The sequence below is a fragment of the Macaca thibetana genome, chromosome 10 (genome assembly GCF_024542745.1).
Source record: "Macaca thibetana thibetana isolate TM-01 chromosome 10, ASM2454274v1, whole genome shotgun sequence".
Lineage (NCBI taxonomy): Eukaryota > Metazoa > Chordata > Mammalia > Primates > Cercopithecidae > Macaca > Macaca thibetana.
Window position 1 is genome coordinate 81,873,483 of NC_065587.1, and position 13,639 is coordinate 81,887,121.

At 43.1% G+C, this 13,639-nt stretch overlaps 2 protein-coding genes across 3 annotated transcripts in view; one reads left to right on the forward strand and one right to left on the reverse strand.

Annotated features, from left to right (window-relative positions):
- Positions 1–13,639, forward strand: part of ISM1 (isthmin 1) — a 77,954-nt gene that overhangs the window by 17,143 nt on the left and 47,172 nt on the right. Inside the window, exon 1 of one of the 2 annotated variants that reach the window (XM_050745315.1) lies at positions 16–1,056. The exons of the other annotated variant lie outside the window; for it this stretch is intronic. The gene's annotated coding sequence lies outside the window, so the exon portion shown is untranslated. Of the gene's footprint in view, positions 1–15; positions 1,057–13,639 lie in introns of those variants that run through there. 2 annotated transcript variants of the gene reach the window in all.
- The window catches only part of TASP1 (taspase 1), a 403,549-nt gene continuing 396,226 nt past the window's right edge, over positions 6,317–13,639 (reverse strand). The window contains exon 15 of the mRNA XM_050745318.1: positions 6,317–9,127. Coding sequence (XP_050601275.1) covers positions 9,041–9,127 — 87 coding nt within the window. The 3' untranslated portion in view covers positions 6,317–9,040. The remainder of the gene's footprint in view (positions 9,128–13,639) is intronic.

Below are 13,639 nucleotides of genomic sequence, written 5' to 3' on the forward strand. Positions count from 1 at the left end.
AGCAATAACTTAAAATTTTAAAAAAAGAATACCTTTGAGAGCACTGTGAGATGGACATTCCATTTCATAAACATCACTGTGGTTACATTGCCCAAACATTCCCAGAAGTCCAGCCATGGGCCTGTGAGCCTTCTACTGGACATGGTGACTTTTGGGGACTAATTTGAAGTATATTTTTATGCTCCAGCCCTTTCCCTAGGCTCTGAAAGTTCTGGAGAAGGTCATTAATGAGAGGCAACCTACTTCAAACCAGAAGGCCACCTCACTAAAATCAGGCAAAATGGCAAAATCCATAGCCCATCACTCATTAACTTATTTGGAGCTGCCCTTCAGTGGAGTAAACATTTTTTAAGGGTTGGGGCCAAATTAAACTCCTGGATCAATTATACGTGGTTCCCCAATACCCACATGGACATCACTCCACATAATTCCAGTGTGAAAATGTTACAGACTTACTAGCATTTCCAGATACTGGAACTCAACTAGAAAACAGCAAAGTTGTTTTTATGCCTGTCAGAAAATGAAGAATGTTATTAACTTTCCAAGAAAGAAGAAAGTAAAATTATAACATACAGGAAGTTTTTGGCTTCACATGGAGTCTGACCCAGCTGTGAAAGTCACATCTACAATCAAAATGACCAGCCTCCTGAAAACTGACCAATCCAGAATAATTCTCTCAAGTTCACTCATGATAGCAGTTGATCAGCCCATAGGGGATACGACGTTCTAAAGAGTGGTCAAGTCATCCATTTCTGTTTAACCCATTACTCCTGAAAAGGTTCAGCTCTCCACACTTTGCTGGAAAAAGGCTAACAACTCAGTGCATCCCTCCCTCTCTGCTCCCCTCACTGGTACATTCAGGAAGACACGAACCAGGTGAGACAACTGAGAGCTCCTTACTGAGAGTGTGAAGTGTGATAGCGGCACAACACACAATTCTGAAGACATCATGAAATGAGATAAATCTGGGGAATCCACATCAATTAGAAAAAAACTGGAAACATTTGAAGATGCGTTGGGATCACAAAGAGAGTGAATGTAAACATTGAACAGCAGGTATTAAATAGAAATAATGAAAGGCAGGTTCTTAGGAAAAAATATATGGCAGACTAGGTATTCAAAGTTGTGTTCCAGGTTCTCCCCAGGGAATCATTGCCCTGAAGCTCTGTCTGGTGTGGTTCTCTCATGCCCCACAGTGGTTCTTTTACTTCTTATTCACCAAGGCCAGGATTAATGCTAAGGTCTGGACTAACCCAATAATTGACATGAATGGCCTTGGCCTTAAATTTTCAGGGGTCCATTTGCAGGTTCCTCCCTGAGATCTGAGAAGGTTTTTACTTACTTCTTTCATTTTAAGGTGAATGCTAGTGGGGGAATTATTGTGGTGTGCCCCAAGAAGGTTCTGTGTCTTGGTCCTGACAATCTACGTAAAGTACCTTTTGTGCCACCAGGATACGTGGGCACATGACAGGCACTCACATACACAAGGGTCACTGCACATGGCTGCAGGAATGCCCAGGTTGGACCGGGGCTTCATCTGTGCTCCAACCCGCCTACACTCCATGGTGAGGCACTCTGCTTAGAAGGCAGGTTGCAGACACTCCGCAAATTCTAGAATGTTGTTGTTGGCAAGATAGTCAAGCCCCAATGTCTCATTTCATTGACAAATAATCTAAAACCTGGAGAAATTAAAAGATTTGGCTAAGACCATACCATTCATTCATCCTAGTGCCAGCCAGTACCAGACTCCAAAGCAAGTCATCTTTCATGAACCACACAACCCCCTATTCCTGAACATCTGTAAAAGTTTTTATAGCCCCGCTTAGCTGAAGAGAATTAGAGTAAATGTACATCTAAAGTGCTGGGGTCCTGCTACATGGTGGTTGCTGTTAGGTTGTTACAGGAGCAGAAAAGTAATTAAATGGACATGAATTTTCTCTTTTATTTAATATACAACCAAACAGCAGTCAGGCAAATGAAATAATGTACTTATAAGCATTGAGCACTGCCCAGCCACATAGTTAGCATTCTACAATTCCATTCATTCATTCAGCACTTTCCTATCGCGTGGTTGTGATGAGCAGATATTGTGCTAGGCACTGGAGATTCAATAGAGAACAAGCTTGTGTTCTAGAAAGAAAACTGACAATAATTGATTCATAATAAAGAAATTATTATAGATTGTGATAGGTGCTTAGCAGGACATAAACAGGGAGCAAAGGACAGGGAATAACTGAGAGTTCCTACTAAAAGAGAGTGGTCAAGGAAGGACTTGAGGGAAAAGTGACACTTGAGTCCTGAGTTGGGGGATAGAAGGACCAGCTCTGCAAAGAACTTGGGAGAGCCAGTTAGGCAGACGGAATCACAAACACCAAAGCCTTGAGGTGGGAAGGACTTTGGCACGACTAAGGGATGGAAAAGAGACTGGAGAACAGTGTGTAAGGAAGAAAGTGGCACATGAACTTGTAGAAAAAAGCAAGAGTTTTGCAGGTCATGATAAAGAATTGACTGTTCTAGGACTGGTGAGGAAGAAGCCATTGAAGAGCTTCTAAATGATGGCTCCGTCTGATCAGTGGAGAATGAGAGGGAAGACCATAGATATGTTAGAAAATTTCATAATAATCCAAGGAGGAGGTAATGGGATGTGGACCAGGGTAGAGAGGAGTGGATGGATGCAAGACACAATTTTGAGACAGAGCCAGCAGGATACGCTGGTGGATTGCATTTCAGAGTTAAGAAGTGAAGAGTCAAAGACAACTTCCAGTTTTACAAGGGTAGAGTTCATGTCAGTGGATTTACATGGGATATGTGGAATATGAGATGCCTCTGGGACATGTAAGTGAAGATAATAGCAGGGAGGTTGTCAAGTGGACAAGCTGAGAGTAAGGCGTCATGACCAAAGTGGTAAAAGGAGAACCCAAGGGGGTGGTGTCACAGAAGCCAGGGGAGAAGAATGCCTTAAGGAGAGAGGACTTCCATCAAATGCTGCTGTGAGAACAAAAAAGATGAAGCCAGAGAAGTGCTCATTCAACTGGGCAACGCAGCTATGACTGGTGACCTGAATGACAGCAGTTGTGGAGGCATCATGGGAATAGACTCCAATGTCTGTAGGGTAAAGGAACAAGTGGAAGGTGAGGAAATGGAGACAGAATATACAAATAAGTCTTGCAAAAGTTTTACTATAAAGGGGAGATATATGAACATGTGGTCAAAAAAGAGTTTTTGGTTCATGTAAGATCAGAGATACCAGGGCATCTGTGATGCTGATAAGAACGATCCAATAGAAAGGAAGAGATTGATGATGCAAAACTGAGAGAGAAGAAATGAGGAGTGAATTCTTCAAGAAGGCAAGAGGCTATGTGTGAGCATTGGCCTTTCGTAGAAGCAGGAAAGCTTATTCTGTGGAACAACTGGGAAGAGGAAGAAAATGAGCTATGCGGACAGGAGTATAGATAGAGTGATGGTAATAAAAGAGTTGCCATCCCATGACTCCTGTTCCATCAGTGAAATATGAAGGGAGGGCAGGAACATAAGTAGGACATTTGAGGAGAGAAGATATGAAATGGTCATCTTGGGTACTGAAGCAAGTAAGATTGTGAAGGAAGGGCAATTGGATTTTGGAACAGTGCTTAGTATTCATTTGAGGGTTTGAGGACATGAATCTAAAATAAAGCAAGTTTGTCAAGTTGGATGCTTTTATTGTTCCCATCACCCACCTGCTTGGCTACTAACCTACAGAAGTTGGATCACTGAGTTCAACCAAAATGGAGGTGTTGCCAGTCAATTATATAAGGAGAAGAGAAGGGGGCAAGCAGAGTTGAGAGCCATTGGAAGGAAATGATTAAAATAAAAGAACACACGTTGAAGAAGGAAAGTAAAAACAAGAGAAGGCTGAAGGGAGTTGAGAAAATGGTAGTGGCTTGGAGATATCAACAAGTTTTAAAACTGGAAAAACGAGTTAAAAGAACAGGAAGTGTCTTTATTAGAAGGTTTACTGACAACAGGTCTAGGGAAGAGGGTGGTTGAGATGCAGTTGAGGGAAAGGGTGTGGGAGGTGAGGAGGTCCAAGAACTGGGGAGGTCATCTACGTGGATGTTGAAGTCACCAAAAAGGATAACAGGAGGTCAATGGTAAAGAAGACTAAGCCAGAAGCTGGGCTTTTCAATGAATAGAGAATGACCAGAAACTCCACAGAGCAGTTGGAACATCCAACATCTTGAAAGGAGCAGGATTTGTTTGTTTGGTTTTTGTTTATATTTTTCAGGAGGAAGGGGAAGAAAAGGTCAGGAGATAGCCATGGGACCAGGAAGATCGAGGAAGAGGTTGAGGGGATGTTCAGAGAAGTGGAAAATGAGAGACTGATTATCATGGAGTAACAGCCCTAGAAGGTCCAGTAAAGGACAGGTTTGGGAAGGTGAAGGAGGAAAGGCTGAGTCCAATTAAGTGTTCAGAGATGTGTAGAGTGGAGAGCCTTGTCTCTTGATGGCAACTGGGGGAGCCATGATGGGAATGGTCCTGAGCTTCTCTTGAATGGAGGTGAGACCCTTTGCTCATTGGCATGGTGGCTTCTAGGCTGTTGTTTCTATGCTGATTTATGTTGGTATAAAAGCATCAGATGAGGGGTAGGAATTACTTGAGCCTCGATCAGTGAGGTTGGCAGCCATAGCTTAAGACATCACGTCCCTTAGTGTTCATGTGTGAAGTGATGGGAGCTGGTAGTTATACAGATTTCACCTGATTTTATCTACTTGCCTTTGTCATATACTTAAATAGTCCCTACTATGGGCCAGACACTTTTTTAAGCATTTGATTCATATTGACTTATTTAACCTTCAAAACAACACCTTAGGGTAGGCATTATTATTATCCTCATTTTACGCAATAAGATTAAGTACCTTGCCCAAGTCACACAGATAGCAGAGGTAGAGGCAAGATTTGAACTTCGGCTGTCTGGACACCAGAGTCCATGCTTTTCATCACTGTGACTGCGTGGCTTGGGGAAGTAGTTCCTTATCTGTTACCAAAAAGAACTCTTGCCTTGGAAGTCAGAAGACATAACTTCGAGTCCCTGCTCTGTCACTAACTGGCTGTGACCATGGGCACAACATTTAACATCTTTCACCCTCAGCTTTCTTAGTGGTCAGTTCCATGCAGTCATTCAGGGACCCAGGATGATAGAGGCCCTGGTGTCTTCTTAACAGTCCCAGCTCAGAAGTGACATACATCACTTCTGCTCACATGGATCATCCCTTGACGCGGGATGACTGGGAAATGTATTCCCTGAAAAGGGTTGCCTCCAGCGTGGCACAAAGACGTGTATTTTTGGTAGAAAGCTAGCCCTCTCTGCCTCTTTACTCAATATGGCTTATGCTTTTAAGATTCTGCAGTATTCCACACTTAGGGCTGTACTCTCAGCTGTTTGTCTTCTTCCTGTCTGACCTCTAGGTCTGTCTTATTATAAAAGCAGTAAAATGACCATCTGAATGCCATTGACTGCCATGCATCCCCTCACTTTTTCAAATATAAGCTATGAATAAAAAAAAAATTAGCCCTTCACTAATGCCAAAACCTAGGGAAGAAATTGAGTGTGCCCAGAATTTTAAGCTATATCCATCATCGTTAAGCATCTGTTTGCACTATGTCTATCCATTAACTAATCAGCAAAACAGAGTTTCAGTAGAAATTGTTACAACTCATTTTATATGGAATGACAAGACTTAGAGGTTCAGAGTATTTCTGCAGTTAGAATAGCAGGCACAGTTTTCCTGAAATAGTTAGGTATTTGAAGAGAAGCTGGAATAGTTTCTCAATTTTCCAGATAATATGTTTGCTTTAGTGGAATGGGGATAGACCTCAATGCTCATGGTATTTGCAGAAGGGAGTGTTTGTCTATTACCACATCTCCAATGTAGGCATTGCTGATTCATCTGCAGGTCAGAAACAGACTCTGTTAGCCAGTTTAGGAAGGTCACATTTATAGACAAATCCAAACAAGGTACTTTGCTATCCTCTCTTTTGTTCACAGACAGACAAGATAAACCTAGGCAAAGAGAAAACTTGCCTCAATGTTGGATTAAATGCAGAGGTCTGCTTGCACATTCCAAGGTCAAATTAAAAGTCTACAAGAGCAGGAGACTTTATTCAAAACAGCTCGTCTCTGACTGGTTTTCATGTAGGCAGAGGGGACTCTCTGAACACTGAGATGACCACAGCTCACATAGAGGTGTCAGCTGAAATATGGAGGATTACCACTACTGTAGAAGATGTCCTATGCAAAAAAATCGGCATAAGCTAATGAAAATATATAGTGGTCACTTATTCGGACATTACATGTCCTAAAGTCCTACAAATTATTTGGTAAGGCAGCTTTGTGATGATTTGTTTTCACACAGCAAGATGACGAGTGAAAAGAATTTAATGATAAGCAAACATATTGCATATAAAAACATATTAAAGATATTCATTTAGCATGAAGGCTTATTCCAGTTCACAGGCATGGTATTACCTTTACTATATACTTCCATAATTTCAACACAGATAAAGAGATAATGTGGTTTCTTCAAAATCCTTGGCCAGGTTTTTTGTTAGCCATCATTAGATATTTTGGTGTCACATGGATTTGTGGGAAGACCCCATTTTCTATTGAGAAGATATGTCCCCCTTTTCATCCCCCTAGAAACAAACTGCCTGTGCAAAGTCAAAAGTGAGTAAAATGTGTAAAAGGGAAAGGTGTGTTTCACCTAAGTGTCATATTCAGAAACATCTGCCTTGCCTGGTGTATATGGCATTAATTTCCTGCCAGTTTTCTATTGGAAGGCCCCCCTGAGTCTTTTGAAATTGAACATCAGGTCATGTTTCTTTAATCAACACTAGGAAACAATGAAAGAAAGGAGTGGTGGAGAGGTTTCTTTTTACAAAATGTTCCTAAAGTCAAAAAAGACCGTGAGTCTGGGATTTTAATACCAGAAAGCACTTATTCCCTGCCATCCCATGTTGGTTAAATATCTTCCTTCCTGTATTAGTTATCTATTGTTGTATAACAAATTACCCCATACTTATGCTACCCCATAGCTGCTCAAAAGAACCCACGTTTATTATCTCAGAACTTCCGTGGGTCAGGAATTCAGACACAGCTTACCTGGATCCCTTGGCCCATGGTCTCTCACAGGCTATGGTAAAGGTACCCTCAGTTCCTTGCCATGTGGGCCTCTCCGTGCTGCAAGTCCCAGGATGGCAGCTGAATTTATCAGAGCGGGTAAGTGAATAAAGCCAGAAAAAGAGCATGAGCAAGACAAAATCCACAGTCGTTGTCACCTAATTTCAGTGACATTCCATCATGTTTGCCATGCCCTATTTGTTAGAAGCAAGTCGTTTGCTCCATCCCACACTCAAAGGGAGGGGATTGCACAAGGCTGTATATTCCAGGAGACGGGGTCATTGAGGGCCATTTCAGAAGCTGCCTGCCATCCTCCCCTCCACATGTACCTGCCCATTCCTGTGTGTCCCAATAGTGATAGTTCCCCTGCATACCCTAGGGTAGTTACCTGGGTCCTTACTTTTCCAGATTTCCTTAATTCCTTCATTTTATTTCATTTCTCATTTCTCTCCTTTCATGTCAATTCAAAATAATACTTAGTTTCATCTTCTAAACTGTTGCTCTCCTCTGCTCACAAACTTCCAATCATTCCCCTTTCTACGCCTCAGAACAGATACTGAGGAACTCCATATCTGCAACTGATCCACCTTTCCTGCCCCTCACTCTACAGGATGCATTTTCAGCCAAATTAGACTCTCACTATTCCTTGTACCCACCCACTCCGATGTTCTTCGCCCTCTTTCTAATTGCAAAAATTCTGGACGGGCCACAAAAGCTTTTCTGTGGACTGGGCGCTGTGGCTCACGCCTGTAATCCCAGCACTTTGGGAGACTGAGGTGGGCAGATCACTTGAGGTCAGGAGTTCAAGACCAGCCTGGCCAACATGGTGAAACCCCATCTCTACTAAAAATGCACACAAAAAAATTAGCCGGGTGTGGTGGTGGGCACCTGTAATCCCAGCTACTCAGAAGCCTGAGGCAGGAGAATCGCTTGAACCCAGGAGGTGGAGGTTGCAGTGAGCCGAGATCGTGCCACTGCACTCTAGCCTGAGCAACACAGCGAGACTCCGTCTCACAAAAAAGATAAAAGCTTTTCTGTGAACTGTCAAGGTAGAAATGGGCCCACTTCTGAACCCTCACAGCATGGGTCATCCATTTGAGTGAATATTGCATGCTTCCTGCTCCGTGCCTATCTGTGGGTATGAAGCATCCCTACTCCCCACTCTGCCTGCCAGGACAGAGGAAGGGCCATGAGACCAGCAGTCATAGCTTACTTCTCTGTTACACTCATGGCACGCAGTGTAGCTACTTGCATAAGGAAAGTGCCCAAGAAAGTCTGGAAGGTCAGGGCGTGTTGTGCTTTCCAAAATGCCTTCACCACATTTAAGGAGGCAGAGCAGATTCTGTTTTTTCATTTTATAGATGAGAAACCTGAAACCCAGAAAGTTTACCTACTTGCCTGAAATGGACAATGGCAGAGCCATGATTACATTCCCAAGTTCTAAGACCTTGTCCAATCCCCCAATACCCCAGCCTTATAAGAAGAAAGTAACTGATTTGGGATTCTCCATTCATATCTTTTCTTTTTTATTTTCAATGTAAAACCACCTGACTGGACTTGGTTTTTAATAAAGCAATTTAGAGTCACTTGATAACTCCTGCATTGTAATGAATATCCTCTCTCTCTCTCTTTTTTAAACCATTCCAGGGGAAAGGAGGGAGTGAGACAGAGATTTTAAAAAAAGAAAAAAATAGTACTGGGCCAAGTGACTCATGCCTGTAATCCCAGCATTTTGGGAGGCTGAGGCGGGTGGATCACCTGAGATCAGGAGTTAGAGACCAGCCTGGCCAACATGGTGAAACCCCGTCTCTACTGAAAATACAAAGTCAGGTGTGGTGGCACATGCCTGTAATCCCAGCTACTTGGGAGACTGAGGCAGGAGAATCACTTGAACCTGGGAGGCAGAGGTTGCAGTGAGCCGAGATCGCGCCGTTGTACTCCAGCCTGGGCAAAAAAAATGTGAACCTCCGTCTAAAAACAAAAGAAAGAAAGAAAGAAAGAAAAAAGAAGAGATTTAGAGACAGAAAGAGGGTCTGGGTCTGCAATTTCTTGTTCTTCTGTGAAGTGAACTTTTCAACTTACCAAAAACACAGCATCAGGAAATGTTGTGTCTTTAAGGGTCAGCATGTCCCTTCCTGACCCCTGATTCACGTCTGCTCATCTGATGAAGTTATCAGTAGCTTGTAGCCTGTACAGGTCAGGAGGGTTCCAATGACCCAGGACACCTTTGCCGGATGCCGTGGCTGAAACCACAGCATTTTGGCAGCAAAGTGAGGGGTGTGTGTGTGTGTGTGTGTGTGTGTGTGTGTGTGTGTGTGTGTGTAGGTAGGAGGAGCAACTTAAAAGAGAGATTTTAGCATGAGGGATAATTATTTCTCAAAACCCACCATCCAGGCCTCTGTAGGCAATATTTTGAATTCAAAATGACTTTCAGCCAAGTCGTGTTTGCACCTGGGAACTGTGAGAAGTACTGAAAGCTTCATAAAGGAGATGAAACCTGACCACGACAGGAAGTGACTTACAGCCCCGGAGGCTCAGATATATTGACATAAGGTAGTGAAGTAGGAAAGAATTACGGTTTTCAAAAAGAAGTAGGATCTTGGTTTCTCTTTTATCTCAGTATGATGTGTGTGTCCTAGAACAAAATCCTCTAACCACAGTGCAAAAGTGACATTCATGCAAGAGGAGTGGTCTTAAATCCCTTGCCTTTGTGGGTCTGATCCAGAGGAAAGTCAGAATTTCCTCTATGACTTGTTCATCGTGTGTCAGTATTGTGGTTTCCAAGTGCTGTGCAAACCTGATTTTCCAAGTTCCAGGTGGGCTATGTGGGTGATGGCAGCATCCAAAAGTGCGGAAGAAATGAGTTAAGGCCAGAGAGTTACTTGGAGACTGAGGTTGTGGCTGCCCGATTCATAGTAGTACATTTCTTTGTGTGTCAGATTGTCAGATATTCCTACTCTCTGGCATTTCTTAACTTGTTTCTTCTTTATGAACATTTCTTGTTGCTCAACTCGAAGCAACAAGGGGTCTGATATCCAGCAGTAGGTGATTATCCAAAAAGCTGAGTATGAACTGCATTGCTGGTGTGTGAACTGTCTTGGAAGAACCATGTCACTGGAAAATTTGATATTGTTTTGAAAAGATGATGGGCCTTAGCAGGGAGATGTCTCCATTCCAGAGGAAGCTATTTGTTTTATGCAACACCTTGCCCAACATAACTGCTTCAAGATCAGTCTCAGGAGAATCTTGAGTTTAGCGAAAGCATACTGCATCATTTTCCAGCAAGTGATTTCATAATAAATAAAACCATTGAATTTTACCTCTTGAGCCAGGCCTCACAATACTAATTTCTACCAGTGTCCTTCCCATGTACCCGGGGTGAAATGTGCCAAGTTTGTTTTCGCCTTTCAGTTCACTTCTTTTCCTCTCCTTCGTCCGAAACCCAGTGTTAGAAGGACAGTTTGAAACAACCTGAAGGGATGGCACATGATGACTTTTGAGACTCTTCCCTTGATCCCCAGATGTTTCCCTGTTCTGCATGACCTGCCATTTAGGGGTGAGGCGGGGAAGCCAGTGGAATAAATATATTTCTATCTGCAAAACCGAGCACTGGCTTTGAATTAACATGAAGCGACAAATGGAAAGCAAGGTGAAAGTATATGATGTCAGAGAGTTGATCAACATGAAAATACTGGTAAAAAGCACTGTGACTTCTTAAGCTGCTTGTACAGGAGAAAAAACTGTTTATGTTTAGGTAAGATGGGCTAAACATCATGGGCCAAGTTCAGGCCCCACGTACATGTGGTCAGCTCAGGAGCCCTGCAAAGAACCTGTTGCCTTTATCCAAATATTACTTATTGCTGGGTGGATTTTTTAGGATGATTTTTGAAAAGATAAATAAAATAAGGACACAAAGACCTGGGTAGGAAAAAGCCAAATCTCACAGGAATCAGGGTTCCTAATGATCTTCTGTTCTCCCCACCACTGAAAGGTACTGAAAACAAGCAGGAGGGAGATCAGTTGCGAGTCTGCCCATTTCACAGATGGACCAGGGCTGGGGAGCTGGTGTAGCCATTCCAAGCCAGGCTCCCCTGCCCCCCACCCCTAGTTCTGCCAGCAGACCACTGCCTCCAGACGTGAAACGCGGGCAGGCCAGCTGGAACCCTTCCGTGCCCCGGGTGGACAGACATGGCAGGACCACACGGAGTCCATTCTTCTCCAGCAAAGTAGTGATGTGTTCCAGGCAAAAACCCAATTGAGGATGTTTTGGCCCAAAGGAAACATTTACAACCAAATTATACACCTCGGAAAATAAACGAGCTTTCATTTTGGAAGGAAACCCTGCCAGGCTCTTTATTATTTGCACCACAATCATAAAGTTGGTTTTAATCTCTGTAGTGGAATGCTGCTGAATTGGCCAACTGGCAGGCTCTGGTCGCTTGAGTGGGGACCACTTTGCCTTTCGGAACGCACAATGGGAAGCAAAGGGGAGTACTTCTCCTGAACCATTTTTGTCAGCCTCCATCATTTTTTGTTTTGTTTTGTTTTGTTTCCTGGCATGTTCATTACAACTTTAAAGCAGACTCCTTTCTGCATTCTCTTTTCCTTTTTTCTCATTTGCAAACATTCCTGGGGCCTTCCAGAAAAAGGCTTAATGTAATGTTTCCTTTCCAAATTGATGAAAATCCAGGAGGAGGCCCAAGAAAGTCTATAATGGATTTCCATTGATCACTTCCAAGGGAACTGGATATAAAAGCTCACAGTGAACAGAAGGGAAGAGCTATCAAGCATGTTCTCTTTTTCTTCCTTAACAAAGAAATCTGGAGATGGAAAACTGCTGGTAGTCTGCTGCCAGGGTTCATGCCATGAAACGACCACATTGATAGGGTAGCCAGGTGGCTTAGGATTTCTGGGATGGCCTGGGTTTCAAATATTTTATACCATTATCAGATTATACACTGGGTACTGTGTCCAATTTTAGGTTTGGAATAAAGAGGGCCCCTACTAGCTTTCAAGGATGTGGCTGGTGCTTTCATTAGGAAACTCCTTTGATAAGGCTCAGAGTCAATTCAGCTTGCAGAGCATTTCACATGTGCTGAAGATGTGAGAATGAAGTCCTTAGGGCATATGGAGTTTTAGCAAACAGAGCGGGAAAGGAGTGAGTAATGGGCAAGCTTTGGTCCTCATTGATTGGGCAAACCATGGCAACACAGTTAAGCAGGTCAAGCCGCTTCCAAAACCTGCTGCACACTGGAATCGCCTAGGGATCTTTTTAAGGTCCTGGTGCCCAGACCCTTCCCTAAACTCCCTGTCTGATTTATGTGGTTTAGGATGTGACTGAGGCATCAGGATGTACATTTGGGAACCCCTGCTGTGGACTGTAAGCTCCATGAGGGTAAGATTAACGTCTATCTTGCTCCCTATTGTATTTCCAGTCTTTGGAATGGAGTAATTGGCTCTCAGTAATTACATATTGAATGAGTAAATGAATACATGCCCTGCAGCTCATCTGCCCACACACCATCAAAATGAATCCCAGCTAATTAGGTGATTTCAGCCTTTAAGTATGTTGGGTGGTTTAGGATGAGTGTGGTTTACATTCTAGGTCTCCTTTGCCCCCATCTATTTTACCCTCTGCTTCTCCCTACTGAAAACATCCTGAGAATTATTTTATCATCTCTTCATAGGCCACTTTTAGTATTCATGACCTGGAAATTTTATAACTTATGACCATTGATTGCTTTGTATTTTCCATAAATCAGGAATAGCTGTTCTGCTCCTTGGATTTCTGCCTCCCTCCCTACAATACTTTAATTATTCAGAGATCAACCCAGTCATTTTTTGGCCAGCAAAGCACTGGGGATTTCTTTCACCTAGTAATTGAATGGTGAGCACTTGTCCCCTCCTTCTGATGTTGAAGGTTTTCACTTCCCGCTCCCTGTCTCCATTCCATCTCACCCCCCTTCCACAGACATCGAATTCTGGCAGTGGATAAGTCAGCTTTTATTGTAAAAATGTTTATGGAGACTGTCAGTTCTTAACCTTCAAACTGAACCATGCTGTTTGTATTTTTCCAAGTGATGGAGAGTGTGAAGGACTAATGAAAATGGAGCGTGAAGAGATCAAACATGCGTCGTGGAATCTCTGTTCAAAATCCGGAATGGGAGAAATTCCACTTTGCGGGGGAAGGCAGGATTCTGGGGATGGGATCCTCTGTGAGTTGGACTTACGGCCTGAGATCATGATCTGGCATGAGAGAAAGTGAGGTGCAGGGAGCAAGGGGACCAGCGTGGTATGTGGGAGGCAGAGATCATAAGACTTTCTCTTTGGAGAAGCTAGAGCTAGAAATATATTTCCTTTGGTCGGAGAGCAAGCAAGAGTTGTAACAGACTCTATCTTCTGACCTTCTCAAGCCTGCTTTCAAAAGTCAGGATTTTGAAAGGAGCCATTCATAAGTTTGTATAGCGTGCCATGTTGGAGAAC